Here is a 17,516-nt window from a genome sequence, read left to right on the forward strand (position 1 = left end):
CACCTAACCAAATAAAAGACCATTAAAGAATTAGACCAACTCAGGCAGCAAAAGTTGATTTTAATTCAGTCACCTCCTGAATGGAAAGATTTATTGAAAAAATAAAAGATTTCAAAAAGTATCATAAAATTAAAAAGAAGATTAAAAAAAATGAATTTAGTGAAATAGCGACTTTTTAATAAATAAGTAATTAAATGTTAGGATTCCAAATTATATTCTTTATTACCACGGCTTAAAATGTTATCATTTATGTTTTTAAAATTATCCATTCTAAACCTGAAAAAACTTATTCTTACAATATAACTCTTAAAAGAATAAAAGTGAAAACTTGGATTTATTTTTAACATTAACTTTTTTTAAATTATACAAGTGAAAATTGATACATCAATGTATTGATACAAACTCAACAATTATTGCAATATCGAATCACAGAATATAAAGTGAGTAAAAAATGTTGTGCGAAGACATTTGTGTACAAAGAATCAATATTACAAATTCATTTTTATTCGAACTCAACTTTATGGACAGTGAGGAATTTGATTACGATTTGGACAAGTAAAGTAATGCAATACGTAAACTAATATAGAAAATTAGAAGGAAGTGATGAAACTAACTAAAATAAAGGATTTTACAGTACAGAAACGTTAGAGTATACGTCTTCACCATCCTTATTCAGGGAATCCAGATTTATCTTAATCCCAGTTTTAGAAATGAACTTAAAGACCAAATTTACTATGTTAGTTGAAATTCAATTCCTTTAGTTCACTATATTCTCCTACTAAGAATCCCATTTTCTTAATGATCAGGCAAATGCTAATTAAGATCAAGATATAGAATCCATTGTGATTTCATTACTGATAAACTTTGTTCTTAGACTATCATATTACGTTGCCTAACTTCATTTTCGAGACTTAGTTTAATATTTAAATTGGAAGTAATTATAATAAGTGTCTAACTTTATTCATGAATATTCAATTCGCAGAAAAATAAGAACAAACGCAACTAATAAATCAAATTAGTATCTTAATTGAGCATGTAATTAATTACTAAATAAAGCTTTAAGTCGGGATTTCTTATTCCCAAGAATAAGATAACCAGAATGAAGTTGTCACTTCCGTATTGTGTATTTAATTATAATTTTTATTCATTACAAATTATATTTTTACATTTTATTTTAATTTCCTGTATGATTAAGGTTTTGATATAGTATATCATATTTAATAAATTGATTTTTCACGTGTAATTTTAAACATTCTTAATAAAAAAAAAATCAATTTTAAATCATCTTACATCACATCAATAGAAGTGATGTGCCTTGATTTTAATAATTTATTCCCTAATTTCCTTTTCATTTTTAAATGCCTTATTTCTTTAATTTATCCATAATTACTATAATAAAGTAGTTACTATTAATAATAAAAGTATTTATTGTTATAAATATTTTATTTTTCTTTATACATATTACTTAAGCTTAAGATTATATTGGTGCATTAAACTTAAATGTTAATCTAAAATATTATTAACAATGATTTTAGCATTAAAACTTAAAGCAAATTAAATCTATTTCAATGCGCATAATAAACACAGATAAAACAAGAAAATAAACTATGAGAAGATGTTAAATTACAAGTTTTATACACGTAAAGCACTCTTCATAGTTATTTTATAGAGACAGCCGAAGAACTTGAGGAATTTAAACAAACTTTCAGCAAGAATTGTTTTATGTGCAAATGCAAGCTCTATCTTGTAGCTGAAACATAAACTCTTTGTCCAAATTCACCAAAATTTGATTTACTCAACTGCTGAATTTGACCCAAACAACAAAAAACTCAACCCAAACTAACAAGTTTGGGTCAGCCTATCAGTTTTAATCATAAAACTTATATAGGCCTTTGATATTCTCACTCAAATTTTCACTATTTTCACCCTATACTTTGTTTGTCATTTTAATAAAACTTATTTTAAAAGGTTAAATTTGATCAAAGTTTATTCCCAAATTAATCTCAGATTTTCAAAAACGAATTTTAAATACAAACTGTACAACGGGGTGAGTATTTGATTTCAGTAAATTACCAAAGGGCCACCAACATAAGCCTTAAAGAAAGGCCTTGTTTTCCAGGATTCGGAGTATTTCTCACTTTTTAAGTTTGCCCTTTCTTTTGTGCTTGTCCAACCCCTGTTTTCGTGGTGGAATAAAATCCGTCCTCTATCACAGGTCAAAAGATAAAAAAAGAAAAAGAGGAATGCCAATCCGGAATTCTGCATACTAGCTTTAAAACAGAATGTAAATATATACAACTATATGCATGCATGTACATCTTTGTTCCCACAAATGCAACAAACATTCCTCGTTCCAAAATTACATCATTTACACAGAAATGTAATTTCATATCGGTTATAAGTTGCAACACAATAACCTGGCTTATTTATCTAAACATCTCTCAATTCATTGATATGGAACAAAGGATAGGGATTGAAACCATATGAAGGATCTAAGATCAAGGCTTCATACCAGCCAATAGAAGCAAGTGTCATTCCAAAACGGACATGCAGCTTAAGATTTGTACACGAGTTTCCATTTGTTATCATCCCCTACTGCTTCGAATTTGTGTGTATTTGGTGGGCATGCCGTGCAGTACTGTAAGATGAAATTGCAGAGCCAGTCACGCCCAACGATTTTTGAGCAAATCCAAAGCTCTTTCTAATTACCACCCACACCGAATAAATGAATCCAGTCCAGCCTGATTCAAATTGATTTTCATGTTCAGTAGAGTTAACCCACAGAAAAAATAAGAATGATAAAGAAATAGCAACATTATGAAAATCCATCAAAGAAACATCAACATAATATTATTTTTAGATTGAAGAGGATAAAATCAGTTCCAGTTAAGTGAGTGATGCCATAGAATCTCCCTGGTAGCTTTGATCTTCGTATAAATATTCTATAATTTTATTGAAATTCTATTGCGGTAATCCAGCACATCAGGAAATATTGGTCTATGGAAAGTGTTTAATTGGTAAACTCCTGAGTGAAGCAAAATTCTGATAGTAGACATATATATAAGTCATTACATCACCTATGTTCATTAGGAATTCAGTAGGTGGTATTTTCACTAAGATAAGCAAAATGGCAATACCAGTGCAATTATATTCAAAAAAATTAAACATCCATTTGATCAATGTATATACATTCAGTGACTAGGAATGGAAACAAGTACAATCTTACTGCCAGTATACAGAAGAACTTTTCTACAGTGGGAAGGAAACAACCAATAGTAGAGCCATTTAATCTGACAAATGTCTGCCTATTTGCAACAAAAAGATGCAGTTTATATCTTAAATTTTATTCAGAGGCACATCTTGTTGAAGAGATATATGTCTATATTTGTACTCAAACAATTGAATTTCACAGAATTAATTAAAGTTTCTATAACAACGTAACCGCAAACAAAATCAAACCAAAAACACGAAGCATGGAAAATGAAAGAGGAAAGGATGGTGACCAAGCAACTTGTTACCTGTGATTATCAGAATAGCCACAAATGCCCAAAATGTGGTAAGTGAAATAGCAAATATGGCAATTGATAATGCTCCGATGTATATAGCCGTAACAAAAGCAAAGAAAAGAGCCAAGAATCCTCCTGCAGCTGCCAAAGATATCAGCAGCGATATGACTATGGCATTTATGGTCGCAGACAGAAGGAAAAGCATAAACACAAGCAGTCCTGTCAAAGCAACAAAAGCAACTGTCCCAGCCTGCAGCAGTGAGGAAAAACAAAATCATAAACATTCTAAACAAAAGAGAAAATTATGTTATCATAAATCTTCCTTGACATGAATATTATACAGTTTTTATTTTACTTCAACTTAATCTTTTAGAAACGTATGTAACATGTAATTAAACGACAACAAATCTGATAAGTGACAATCATGCCGCATGCATTTCCTTGTGATTACTCCAATGTTCAATCTCACGAAAAGAAACAAACCCTGCATGCTTTGAAATCTAATGATGATAATCTGCGTGTTAACAACTCCATCAAAACATCTCTTTAAGCATATTTTATCATTAGCTTACTTTTACATCTACAATACAATGCTATAACTTCTCGAAACCACTACTTCTTAATACAAAACAATGCATCTTTATTGGATTTCTTAACGAGATTTTTTACAAAGGTGGCAAGTTTGATTTCATATTTTGCGAAATCGACTGTATCCAAAATTGAGGTGAAACAACTTTAGGTACAATTTGTATTGGATCAAGATTCTTACACTAAATTTTTCTACTGATTTGCTTTTAAATAAAAAACGTCAAAATAGAAATAAATTTCACTTCAAAATCAATTTCAACTAAAATCAATGTCGCAAACACTTATCCAAACAGACAGAAAAACCTACCAATTCGTGATTAGAAATTAGTGTAAAAGTGTAAACAGACCTCTATGCACGTCCTAATTAAATTCTGAACGTTTTAAAAACAAAACGCTTCAAGTTAAAAATCAGTTAGTTACACTGAGGTCAATCTACTTGATTGAAAGATTTAACCAATAGAAACGCATGCAGAAGCTAAAGTCACATCCTGCAAAAGCTAGAAGAACGAAGAGATTCTTAAACGGTGAGGCAACGTCATTCAATCAACAAATCGAAGAAATACAACTCGATTGAATAATTTATTCTTACGGAGATGACGAAGAGCGCGCGGAGGGGAGTGCCGCCGCGAGACCAGAGGAGAACGTCGCGGGCGGAGTTTCTGGAAGCTTCCGGAAGGAGCGGAGCGTTTTCGGTGACGGAGACCTTGATCCGATGAATTACAGATCCATCGTCACCGGGTTCCGGAAAGAGAATGGCGGAGGCGATGCGGTTAAGGACTTCCGGCAAGGAATCGTTCACTGTTCTCTTCTTCTGCTTCAACTTCACTTCTTCTTCTTCTTCTTCTTCTTCTTCTTCTTTTTCTTCTTTAACGTAGATGTCGTTACCATTACCATTGGCTTTGGAACTTTCTGCCATTTTCAATTGCAGAGGAGAAAGAGTATGTGATTCGAATCTATTTTTTGTTATCTTTTTTGTTAAGAATGGGGAGAAGAGTTGCATCAAGGTGGGTCCCACGTGTGACTGCAAATTTAGTGTGAAGATGAACACGTCATAGAGCGAGAAGCACTTCGGCAGCATCTTTTGAGCTTTATCTTCCACGTGGACGGTGTGATTCATGCATGGCCTACACCTCTAATATAAGTCTGAGTTTCTCATAAGAATGAAGATATTGGACAGTGTTAATTTATGACATCATTGGACCAACTTTAATATAAAAAATGAATTTAATTTTTTAATCAATTAACTAATTTATATACAATTTAATTATAAATAACCTTTAATTATCATTTTTTATTTTTGAGGTGTGTTTAAATGAATTTTAATTTATGTAGGTTTTTTATTTTTCTTTTAATGTTATTTTAATATTATGAGTATTTTTGAGAAATCCATTTAAATATATTTTATGCATAATTTTCTTAAACAAGTATAAAAATCAGGGGTACAAACAAGGAATGACTATTCTATTCCGACCACACTGAACTCACATAAAATATTAAATAGGAAAAATATTATGTATGCGAATATAGATGCTGTGATTTATTTTGTCTTGCACTTATACCTATTGTTATAATATACATATATATTTTTTTGAACATATTCAGTCATATATACTTGTATACTATAAATATTATTATATCTTTGTTAATCAGCAAAATATAATGTTGAAGTCTAAAAATATTATAATTGAACATTGTTTCATAATCAATTCGAAAAATATGTTAATTTGATAAAAAATAATATGTAAAAGGTATTCAAAATTAGTATTAAAAACTGGTTTAAACTGGATTTTTAATAATCATATTTCTAATTTTAATTTAATCTGAAATATAAACAACTTAAAATAAATAAACCACATTTAAAAATTAAATAAAAAATATAAATTATTTTACTAATTATTATTAATTTGAACTTTACTTCTCATCATTTTTGTGAGAAAGATTCTAAATATTTATGTTTCTTATAAATTTTACTGATTGTTCTTAACCTTGCGTTCTATAGACTATATTCATATTTGTGTCTTTGTCCTACCAAATAATTTTCACACTGAGTTTTGGATTTTTTCAACAGGGTCTTATAATTCCTCCTTATTTACAAAGAACCCGTTTTCTTTTTGTTTATTATTATTTTTTCAATTGAAAACTTCCTTTAATCCTTCTGCTTACCCATGCTAATTTGAACAGGGGAATACTATATTCGTTTCATCATCAACATGTTTAGTTCATCAGACATGGCAGAGGAAACTGATATGTCTAAGGTTCATCAAACAACCGACAGTATTATGTGTTGCAAGCTTGGAATTCCAATGCAACCAAATGCTGTGTGAAGAGTTTGTGCTCGAAAGTTGATATTACAGAAGGATTACTGAAGCCGCGAGTGCTGGTGCATTGGCCTGACTGAGATTTGCTTGCAGCCACCAACAAACTACAGCTAGAGATTTACGAAGGAGCTGCTGACATTTAGTTTGAGAAATTGCAGAAAAAATTGAATTCAAGTAAAGTGAGGTTGATGCAAGCGAGTTTATTTAGACTGAGCCCTATTCCAGATGGACAAAAATCAGGATCAACGTTCAGAAGAAGTTCTTGAACAGTCTTATCTGTGGACTAAACAAGAGCATATGTGTGAATCCTGTTCTAGAGTCCAGGCTAAACCCTACCAGTGTGTTGCTGCTGTGCAACTCAGACAACATGTTTCTCAACATACTTCCATGGCACTGATTGTAGATTTTGCAAAATTTCCTGATGCCTTCAGTTTCCGTTGCAATCCCAGGCATTGCAGTCCCATATTTTCAAGAATTGGAATTCTAGTTAATTTATTATGTTTTTGAATTTCTTGTCTACTATACTCGTCAAATTTGCAAACTTTTTAAATTCAAAACCTACGCAAACATTTTTGTAAATCTCTGTTTTTCCCAACAGTAATCTGCTAGATCCTTAAGGGTGATGATTTCTGTCCTAAAGTTCCACACGTCTCCACAGCACATCCCCTAATTTTACTAGTGACTGAATTGAAAAGCTATAATTAACGGAAGATGATAAATGGTTCCGATGGCAAATTTTTATCTTCATACATACTACTTACAGGAACATTGACGATTCTGAGAGAGTATATCTCTTGTTACAATCACTCCTCGAAACTGATCTGGAATAGCTGTTCCAAAAGCTGCCTTCTTTACTAGACCATGGTGATCTATTCCAATTTTGAAACACTCGGTTGGGTTAAGGGCGTTTCTGCTGGCAATGAGGGTGTTTTAAGAAGGTGTTGGATTATTTGCTACATGTTTGCAACCATCCTTCTACAAGGAAACAGGTTTGCAGCCAAGGTCTAGAGACTTATTTACTGCATCAACTACCAGTTGGGTCTTTCTACTGATTTCAGGCCATTTGGTAGACGGTTGAGACCCACAATCTCTAATACCTGCAACAAGCCTAGAAAACTCTTGCACCATTAGAGCTTCTTGAGGGAGCTCATTGACCACATGAACCTCCTCTGGTTTCACATTCCACCCAATGTGAAGGTCAACAAACTTGGCTCCAAATGTGAGGTCAAACGAGGCACTAGTCTCTTGGTACGGGATTATGAAGTCCCTGAGATGTACAGAGCCATCGGAACCACATATGGCCAGGTCCATGGAGGTGTGAGAAAGAAAGGAGCAGTGAATGGTTGCTAGTGTTTGGTTTGGTTGGTCCCACAGCAAAGAGGCTGTGATGGACAAGATGACTCCCGCACTGTTTCTTGTGAAATCAGGAAGAGCAGTCACAGTGATTGGTAATTGGTAGCCCTTTGCCCACAAGGAAGCACCAATGCAGTACCAGGCCAAGTCACCAAGTGCACCAAGACCATCCAACTCTGGCTTTACCCTAATATCACTCGCTAAAAATTCAGGTGTTGCTGCCATAGTTGATGTACTGTGAATCTTCAAAAAATTGGCAGATTATAAAACGTGTCAGATTTTTTTAACAATGGACTTTAATTTCCACGAAATCAGAAAGAGTAATGAAATATTCTCTCATTATGTGACAATGTTTGAACTAACAAAAGTATAATAATAACTAAATAAATCAAATGAATTGGATTACTCACAAAATGAATTGGTCCAATGAAATTAGCAGAGCGAGGAACACAGCACAAGTGTTGGATGTGGGCAGTTCTAGGGTGATGCAACCACATGCTCCCATCCATGAACTGCACGCCGTTAGATTCAACCGCTGCCAGGATCCGGTCAAGCTCCGCCGCGTCAAGAGCCGCGGGCTTCTCCACCAGCACGTGTTTCTTTCTACCGGCAGCCATAACCGCCCACCGCACGTGCAGACTCGTGGGGAGAGGCACGTACACGGCGTCCACGCCTGGGTCCTCCAACACCTGATCGTAGCTCCCGTAAACCCTCACGCTTGCTGGAAACCCGTTCTCGGCGGCAAACCTCTCTGCCTTCTCCTTGGAACGGCTCGCGACGGCGCAGAGAGTGGCGTTGGGGGCAAGGGCAATGGCTCGAGCCACTTTCCGAGCAATGTTGGCGCAGCCTAAGATGCCGAAACGCACCGTTTTGGTGTTATCGACCATGATATATGCACGGGTCTTTCAATTCAGGTAAGTTCGTTCGTTGTGGAGATTTTGGCGCAAGGTATTTGAGTACTTATTTTATCTCTTGATAATGGATAGGATATCAGTGACGGAGATGCCACAGATACTGTTTGGTGGATCGGTGGGCTTCAACTCATTTAGAGTGTTAAAAGAAAGGAAAAAAAAAATGGAAAGTCAAGTAGATTAGATTAGAAAAAATATTGGAAAAATAATTTATAATTTACTTGATTAATAAGATGTGATAATTTAGTAATTTAAACAACTGTCAAAGTATTATTATATTAAGAAACTAAACATAGTTAAATATCATTAAATATTTAAATACTTCTTATTTGTTTCATTTTAAAAAATTGTTTGGTTACTTGTTTAGTACTCATTTGAAGAAAAAAAATATTGGATAAAGTCCTTCAATACTTGAGGATAATTTTATTTTTTACTTTTTAAATAAGATTATGTTGAAAGAATCTTTTAAAATATAAATTTTAAGTATAATGACCAAAATATTATGGGAAACAAATACTAAATATGGAAAAAATCTAAGGTAATCCATAAGTATTTTAGGCTTACAAACTCAATTATGAGTTATAGACAATGGATTATTAAAATCTTATAATATCATTGTTATAATGAAACTATATAATCCATTATGAATGCGACATAATAATTATATAATTATAAAAGGACATTAAATTTCATTTGATTTCTTAATTTATTTTCAAATTAATATAAGAAAATCAACCACTTTCACCACAAATTTATTTTCTTTTTTTTTCATACAATACTAAATTTAGTACAAGCAAACAAATCATAATCTCCAATTTTTACTATTAGAAAATTATTAAATAAAAATTAATGTTGGAAAAAAAAATTAGTTACTATTGACTACATTAAATATTATTTATAGACTAAAAAAATTAATAATCAAAACTATATCAATTTAAAAACTATTTATCAATAATTATTACGATGTGACAACTTGTGCGTGAGACAACATATTATGGGTGGTCCGATAATGACCCGATAATGGGTGACACAATAGACCCAACAAACACTCGTTAGGATAGACTTTAAATGGCTTTGATGCCATATTACAAATGAGATTTTAAGCCTAACTCAACCCCATAAAACAGGTTCATGAGGTGAGGTTTGCATCCACTTATATACAATTAAATATTCTCATATCTAGTCAGTGTGTGATCTTCAACAATAATAGAAATTAATTTAAATATCATTTTTTTTATTTTTTTTTATTTTTAGTTTATAAAATTAATTTTTATTTAATAATTTTTTTAGTGTTTAAAAAATTCAAACATTTTAAGTAAAGACACAAACTTTAACTTCCAATTCAGTCATTAAAAATATTATATTTTACAGGAACAATTGTAATTAATAACTTTTTTCTAATACGATAGAGTTTATATACTACTTTACATTCTCCCATTCACATATTTATAGAGAAAATGGTTAAGAAACTATGATAGCATCTTCTTTCACTTTTTTTTAATATCATTTTATTAATGTAAAAATAAATAAAAAATTATATCGAATATTTCACAAAACAAACAAGTAATAAAAGATGAACATTCACTTGAGATGAACAATGATTCATGAAGATGAAGCCGTGGTCTAAAGACTAAAAGAGGAATATTTAGCTTGATGCACAAAACTACATTAAAACCTTGTTTAAAAGACTATTCATGTAGTTTAGGATATCTTTAATTGTAGATTTATTTTTCCAAGTTAAGGAACTCATCAAGAAACCACTACGATAAATTTTCTAAAGATTAGATTAAAAATAACATATCTCTTGGTTACTTAGTTGGATCACATGTACCCTTCGGAGTTGTATGGTCAAAGGATGATAAATATGAAGACCATGAAAGATAAGAAACAACTTATTGACTTTTATTTAATGAATAAGGTTTGTTTAATACCCTAATAATACAAAACAATTATTTTTATAACCGTTTTTTAAATAAAATATTATATTATTCAATTCAATTATGAATATATATTTAGATTTGTCAAATTTGAAAAGTACCAAACTCACAATATATAGGTAGAGATTCTAAAGGAAGAAAATCTAATATGATAAACTACAAAATTATCCTTATTTGTATTACATATTACATTATTTTATAAGTCGAAACTATTTTCTTTCACTCTCTCCCTTACCATAAACAGTCTTATTTTTTATTCTTACTTTCTTTCTTAAACTACACGTATTGGAATACATATAAAATATTCTTCAGCTTTATCTATTTAAAACTTTACTAATAACCTTTAATAAAATCAATCTCCCAGTTATCGTTGTCAATTTATAAAACTTGAAGAAGAAATTGTAGCCAAATTCCAACAAACTTAATACTGGTAAATAAAAATAAAAACAAAAACACTCTCTGCATGCATATTACCTAAAAGACGTTCCAAATTGAGTAACGAGATCATTGACCATCAATAATCACTTAATTTGTCAATGGTGAACAACTTCTCCTTAAACCGCGTTATTTTTAGTTCCACTGGCGGAACTCTATGAAGAAGGCGCAACTGAATCGCACTCTTCAAGATCACACTCGCTTAAGCAGTTCCAATGCAGATCAGGAATTCCATTTGTGAGTGTTATCTCTGTTTCAGGTTCAGCCGCCATACTTTGGGTTAGTTATAACAGAAAAGAGAAGGAGAAGAAGAAGAAGAAGAAGAAGAAGAGATTTGAATGGAGGTCTCAGAGTTCCCATTGGAATTGCAAAGCAAAGCGTTCCAAATACTAAGCTCCAACGACAACACACCCATTGAAACCCTCTTCTCCCACATCTACTCTCCCCAACATCAAAACCAACACAGCCTCCGCTCCCATGCACTCGCCTTCCTCCAATGCTGCAAACACCACCACCCTGATCTCCTCCTCATCAAACTCTTCTTCCTCTTACGCACCGATACACTCCTCGAAACACGCTCCAACGCCGCACGCGCCTTGCACTTCCTCAAACCACCCGAGTTCTGGCCCAAACTCAAGCCCATCGCCCAGGGCCGCCTCAAGGCCCACTTCCTCGCTTACCTCGCCAAAGAATCTTCTCTCCACGTACTCCGCCTCACCTCAATCCTCCTCGCTGAAATCCTTTCCGTTACTTACACAACGCACCAGAACTGGCCAGAGGCTCTTGATTTCCTCGTGTCGTTTATCGCCTCCGATGACGACAACTGCCGCGAGTTCGCGTCGCTCGTCTTCAAGAACCTCCCCAACGAATCTCGTTTTCTCGTCTCCAGCGCTCTCGGGGAGAAAAACGACACCGTCCGCGTGCTGCACGCGTCGTTTTTCAGCTGCCTTGCCTCCTCTAACCGCGACGTCCAGGTCGCGTCGTTCGGCGCCGTCGTGAGTCTCGTCCGGTTGTTCTCCGAACCGGCGATGTTCCACGACCTCCTCCGCGCGATCATGGTTGGCGTATTCACGCTCCTGCATGGCTCCGAAGGTTCCTATTTCCGAAGCGCGTTTGCGGAGTTAATAAATCTGGTTTCTCAAGAGCCGTTGCTTTTGAAGGAGTACATGAATGACATGGTTCTCGACGTGCTTCAGATCGCGGAGAGCGATAGTTTGAGCGAGGAAACGCACTGTTTAGCGTTTCAGCTAGTGGTGGTCATGACGGAGGTGAAGGAGTACGATCACGTGTTCGTCAATCTTCCTCACGAGACTGTGCAGAGGCTGTTCTTTGTTCCGATGAAGATGCTACGGTACGTTGCCGAGGATGGCTGTGATGGCAAGCGTGAATTGGAAATTGAGAAGGCTGGCATGAAGGGTTTGAAGAAGCTTAGTGCCGCACTCGGAGCGAGTAAAGCAGTGCCTCTTGCATGTGAAGTGTTCCTTCTTCACGTGGATAATATGGAATGGAGGTTGCGCCGTGCAGGAATCACAATGCTGAGTGTGCTCGTAGAAGACTTCTCCGATGAAATGGTGACCTGATCTATACAATTTTAGCATTCTGTAATAAAAATTTAGGAAACTTATTTGTAGAAATATTGAAATATTATTGTATATATGTATTATTTCTTATAGAGATTGTTATCACAGTGATGATTTGTTAGTAATGATTTTCGTGTGCTGTGCAGGTAATGATGGGAAGCTTTATTGTTGAAGTAGTGAGGAAAGTTTTGGAGTTGATGGAAGACTCACATGCTCAGGTTCGGATGGCGACTTTCAAATTCATGACGGCCTCTTCAAACTTTGTTCAGGCGGTGCAACTCCTTTACCATCAAAGGTTCGTGCATGTGTTTTGCAATGCACTTGACAATGAACAAGACCTTGATGTAAAGGTACGGTACCTGTGTTGACTGGTATATATATATATATATATATATATATATATATATATATATATATATCATGCTCAACCTGTTGTCGTTGTCGCAGCTTCCATAATCCATTGGTGGTTGCTCCTTACCTGAAATATTAAGACCTGGAAAACCTTTAAAGTTTATATTCACTGCTTGTCTGAATTAATTGAGTTTTGGCTTCACTTAATCCACACTCAACATCTTCTTGGTCTGCTTGGTGGTATCCAGACTGTACAAAGATGATGGTGTTATTCTTTGGAGGTAGAGGTTTCGTGATGCTTCGGTGGTGGTTGGAGGATGTGTTATTAAATGCAAACCCTACCTCCCAAGTAGTTTCTCTAGTAGTTTTTAGGTCTGCCAATCATAACTAAATAAACACTTAGCAGTGAAATGGGAAGTCTTCGATGGACATTTGAAATCCAATTTTTCATCTGTTTTTATTTTTTAAATCTCTACCAGAACTACAGTAGTAATATAAACAAGCTTTTAATGTTGGCTAAGTGACGGAAGATATCCTTTCCTTTTAACCTTTCTTAAAGAAACTATGTTCTTATGGCTTAGTCCTTTCGATTTTGATATGTAACATCTCGTACACATTATAGCATGTTACTTTCTAAATGTTTGCAGTTCTGTTCCAACTAGCAATTCATCTTCAAAAAAAACGTTTCACTCTATTTGTTTTATTTTGCTTTTTAACTAACGAGTGATTTAATATTTTGCATGGAATATGTAAGTCCTTGTTTGGTAGTGAGGATAGAATATAACAAGTACTTGTTTGGCCGTCAAACTATAATAGGATATGATAGGATATAAGGATAAGAGAATAACATAATAGATAAGAGCAAGATAAAATGTTTGTCATATATAATACACTATATAATAAAGATCAAATAACAATATGTTGTGGTCTTAACGAGAACGATGACAATGAGACTGATAACACGACAATGATAATAGCAGGATGGTAATAACAATATGTTGTGGTTATGATGGTGGTGGTAGTGACAAAGACGGTGGTATAACAATGATAATGATGATGTATTGTAGTACAATAATAATAGTGATGGTGACGGCAAAAATGGTGAGAGTGATAAGAAATGGAAACACGGTTGTTATGATAGTAGAACAATAATGAAAAGAGAGGTGATGATAATAATGATTGTAGTGAAGGTAGAATAGTGTGAAAGTAGCAAGAGAAAGATTTACTATATATCTAGGAGTAGAAAAAAAGAAGTGGCAATTAATGCTTTGAAATGAATACTTAGAGTGTGAACATTGGAAACGCTTATGCTTGGAAGCATGAACCATGAACCTTGCCTAAAATATCTTGCTCATTTCCCTTCATACTCTTCAATTATTTACATTTCCAGTGTCCTCAACACATATTTAACGTATTGTTATCATCAGCATATGTGTCTTCTACTCGTTAACTCGTTATCAAACATACAATGATAAGCTAGCAATCTCATGTGCTTTTCTAGGAGCAAGCTGGATCAGCAATGCAATTTTTTCTAAATAACACGTTGCCAGAAAGTTTAACGCTGAATGATAATGCGGATACGGTAATGGGAAAACTTTTGCCTTTGCTTCAGGTAAGAGTTATTATCTTACATTATGCTGGATTCAATGTCCGTGTGAGGGTTATCACATAATTTACCATTACTAATTTGGTAGGATCTTGCCAGACCTACATTAGGATCTTATTTTTTCGTTTTCGGGTTTTCTTTTCCGCAGGACAAAGAAAGCTCTAAGCTAAAAAATATTGCTTTGTCAACTTTAAATACAGTTGTACAACGGTGTGAAGAAGTTGCTCACAAGTAGTCTTTTTAATCTTCTTTCCTTCCTGTATACTCAAAACATTATATGGATCTCAAAACGATATGATACATTTGAAAATTCTCTGTTGTTTGTTTTACTTGATAGGTACTGTGCAATTTATCTTCCGAAGTTACTGGAAGCATGCAATGACGAAAATTTTACTATCAGAGAGGTTCTCCCTCCTGCTAGCTTGCTTTCATTCCGCATGCAATTTTCTATATCCAATTATTTATCCTCTCTTCTTTTCAGGAGGCAGCACGGGGAATTCGAATTTGTGCAGAGCTTGGAACACCTCAGTTGAAGACTTTATCAATAGTATTTTGTTTGTTCCATAACTCGCAATATTATTAATAATTTCACTACTAAGATCTGTTTTTTCTTTCTTAGGAATATCGACCACTGAGTGAAAAAGCGCAGGACCTGAATTCTTTTCAAGATCTGGGACGTGAATCGACAATTCCACTTGTTACAGGGAAGGCCGAAGTTGCTGAAATGATGCCTGCATTCTGCAAAGGCCAAAGTTTTGCAGGGTGTTAACCTTGTTTATTAGAGTTAACAACATTTGATGGTTCAAAGTTTCATAGTTCCTGCATGATTAACAAACAATTCTGAGATTTAAAGTTTATATTCAAAAATAGCATTTTTTAATGTTTGTCAACTTACTTGTATGTGCAAATGGAATGTAGCAGTTGAACTGAAGCAGCTAGCACGAATAATAATCTGGTCACATTTATTATCCAGGTTTGGTGCTCAATGTTGTCACTTGTTAAACGAATAATGAGCACTTCCACAAAGAAAGATGCAAAAAGCTCTGTAAACATTGCTCACATTGTCACTTGCATCTTCTTTTTAAGATCCACTGCTTTCACGTGCTTCACAACTCTCCACTTTCCTCTGATTTTCACATCCCTCATTCTGGTTAGAACAAAAAAACAATCCTTCAACCAATGCCCGCTAGTCAATGGACAAACTAAAACTAGACTAAATTTTGGAAATTCAAATTTAGCTATCACTGTTCACTTAGATACTTTATTTAATGATATATTCAGGACAATGAAAAATTTCAAGCTCAGCCATCTCAAGTGCAGAAAGAAAGTTTAGTATAGTTCAGCACGGATCAGCTAAACAAAATACCCTTAACCTTCCATCCGCATGAATTATATATGCTCATTTTCAGCTATCTGTGCTATATTATGGTTTTAATTAAAATGAGCTATCAGCTGCCAATGTTATATTGTGGTTTCTGTTTTGAACAAAATGCCCATTATCGAACACATATCAGTTCTTAGGTATGCTACGTTGTTTGTTACTTGCAGTGATTTTGTTATGAAGTCACTTCTTTATTGGGGCACAACTTTCTCACGTCCCCTGATTCATAGCTTAGTTTCCCACTGTTAATCTCCCCTACAGGTAAGCCTGTTTGTTTTATGTCAGCTTGTGATAGTTATTTTTGGTTTTAATTAAAACAAATAATCTCAGCCGCCTATGCTATATTATGGTTTCCGTTTTGAAAAAAATGCTCATTATCAAGAACACATCTCAGTCCTTAGATTTTCTATGTTGTTACTTGCAGGGCCTGTGTTATGAAGTCACTTCTTTTATTGGGGTACAACTTTCTTAACTCCCCCTGATTCATAGCTCAGTTTCCCACTGTTAATCTCCCCTACAGGTAAGCCTATTTGTTTTATGTCAGCTTGTGCTTAGCTATTATTTTATCTCTATTTACATGTACATCTTTTATAATTAATTTTATTGAAATAAATAAATAACAGCACATTTTTACATAGTCTGTATCTGCTTTATGGCATTACCCGTTTCCAACAAGTCTGAAGAATTACCATCAATAGTGCCTCCTTCATTCACGTCTTCTACTTAGTCAACATCTTCACTGTCTGAATTTGTATCACTCTCTGCCCTGCCTTCAATGAACTGCACATAGAGATTTAAATACCTTTGAGGCTGAACCAAATACAAAAATGAAAGCTTACCAATCTACGCACAATTACTAAAAACAGACAATTTTATGCTTCACCAGATGCCAAATGGAGGTCCATGCAGGGTGTTAGCAGCTAAGCCAAACGAGGTGTAAAATATAAAAGCAAAGTTATGTTGCCTTTAGAAAAATGATCCCTATATTTTCTTCCCCCTCTAAACAAGAAAAACACTATACCCTTTGAATATCTTCCTCTTCCTTTCTAGTAAAGCCACTGGCAGCAAGTTCCCTATCTACAAAACCAGCACTTCTTTCTATCGCAGAAAAACAGGGCTTTCCAGCTTCATCTCTCCCCTCATCAAAACCATCAATATCATCTAAGCTTTCTTCAAAAGAAAGATTGAACCTGAAACAGAGAAGAGGGAATGATATGAAGTTAACTGATTTACCAACCAAATACTAGATCCAAAAACCTTTCAACAACAAGTTCAGCTACCAAATATCTATCAGCCATGCAGTAAAAACAGGAGATGAAAATGAGATATGCATAAGATACCAAAAAATAAATGAAAAATATTAAAATTATACTAAAAAATACAGGAAAAAGGAATCACATAAATACATCTCCACAACAGGATAATTTATAGTAACAACTACAGATTGCATATAGGTTATATATAAATGCAAGTTAGACAGAAAAGATTCAAGAGCGCAAATACAAAAAAAAATCCCAACATGAAGGACATGACCTTAAAGGAACCTCTTT

The 17,516-nt window shown here is 34.1% G+C and overlaps 3 protein-coding genes and 1 long non-coding RNA gene across 5 annotated transcripts; 1 reads left to right on the plus strand and 3 right to left on the minus strand.

The window, feature by feature from the left end:
* Positions 1-2,244: 2,244 nt before the first annotated feature.
* On the minus strand, positions 2,245-5,130 carry LOC137814934 (uncharacterized). Its single transcript, XM_068617900.1, has 3 exons — positions 4,684-5,130; positions 3,519-3,756; positions 2,245-2,741 (listed from the first exon to the last, which is right to left on the minus strand). Exons 1-3 carry the CDS (start codon positions 5,092-5,094, stop codon positions 2,593-2,595), a joined length of 798 nt encoding a protein of 265 aa, XP_068474001.1. The 5' UTR covers positions 5,095-5,130; the 3' UTR covers positions 2,245-2,592.
* A 2,001-nt stretch (positions 5,131-7,131) lies between these two features.
* Positions 7,132-8,807, minus strand: LOC137814935 (uncharacterized oxidoreductase At4g09670-like). The gene is made up of 2 exons (XM_068617901.1): positions 8,176-8,807; positions 7,132-8,008 (listed from the first exon to the last, which is right to left on the minus strand). Exons 1-2 carry the CDS (start codon positions 8,650-8,652, stop codon positions 7,388-7,390), a joined length of 1,098 nt encoding a protein of 365 aa, XP_068474002.1. The 5' UTR covers positions 8,653-8,807; the 3' UTR covers positions 7,132-7,387.
* A 2,362-nt stretch (positions 8,808-11,169) lies between these two features.
* On the plus strand, positions 11,170-15,477 carry LOC137814936 (uncharacterized). The gene is made up of 7 exons (XM_068617902.1): positions 11,170-12,619; positions 12,775-12,978; positions 14,481-14,591; positions 14,734-14,816; positions 14,923-14,989; positions 15,067-15,132; positions 15,205-15,477. The coding sequence occupies exons 1-7, from the start codon at positions 11,387-11,389 to the stop codon at positions 15,352-15,354; spliced, it is 1,914 nt and encodes a 637-aa protein (XP_068474003.1). The 5' UTR covers positions 11,170-11,386; the 3' UTR covers positions 15,355-15,477.
* Positions 15,478-15,685: 208 nt separating this feature from the next.
* Positions 15,686-17,156, minus strand: LOC137814939 (uncharacterized). 2 transcript variants are annotated; one of them, XR_011081698.1, is made up of 3 exons: positions 16,988-17,156; positions 16,656-16,746; positions 15,686-15,732 (listed from the first exon to the last, which is right to left on the minus strand). It is a non-coding gene; the product is annotated as an uncharacterized lncRNA (long non-coding RNA). The 2 variants fall into 2 exon arrangements; XR_011081697.1 differs by having other exon boundaries at positions 15,708-15,732; positions 16,629-16,746.
* Between the last annotated feature and the right edge of the window lie 360 nt (positions 17,157-17,516).

This window comes from Phaseolus vulgaris, chromosome 1, assembly GCF_000499845.2.
Source record: "Phaseolus vulgaris cultivar G19833 chromosome 1, P. vulgaris v2.0, whole genome shotgun sequence".
Classification (NCBI taxonomy): domain Eukaryota; kingdom Viridiplantae; phylum Streptophyta; class Magnoliopsida; order Fabales; family Fabaceae; genus Phaseolus; species Phaseolus vulgaris.

Coding starts and splice junctions, on each gene's coding strand:
- LOC137814934 (XM_068617900.1), bottom strand. CDS start 5,094: ATGCAACTCTTCTCCCCATTCTTAACAAAAAAGATAACAAAAAATAGA. Junction 3,757..4,683: donor GCGCGCTCTTCGTCATCTCC/GTAAGAATAAAT, acceptor TCACTGCTGCAG/GCTGGGACAGTTGCTTTTGT. Junction 2,742..3,518: donor GGCTATTCTGATAATCACAG/GTAACAAGTTGC, acceptor AATTTGAATCAG/GCTGGACTGGATTCATTTAT.
- LOC137814935 (XM_068617901.1), bottom strand. CDS start 8,652: ATGGTCGATAACACCAAAACGGTGCGTTTCGGCATCTTAGGCTGCGCC. Junction 8,009..8,175: donor TCATTGGACCAATTCATTTT/GTGAGTAATCCA, acceptor AATTTTTTGAAG/ATTCACAGTACATCAACTAT.
- LOC137814936 (XM_068617902.1), top strand. CDS start 11,387: ATGGAGGTCTCAGAGTTCCCATTGGAATTGCAAAGCAAAGCGTTCCAA. Junction 14,817..14,922: donor TGTGAAGAAGTTGCTCACAA/GTAGTCTTTTTA, acceptor TTTACTTGATAG/GTACTGTGCAATTTATCTTC. Junction 15,133..15,204: donor AGTTGAAGACTTTATCAATA/GTATTTTGTTTG, acceptor TTTCTTTCTTAG/GAATATCGACCACTGAGTGA.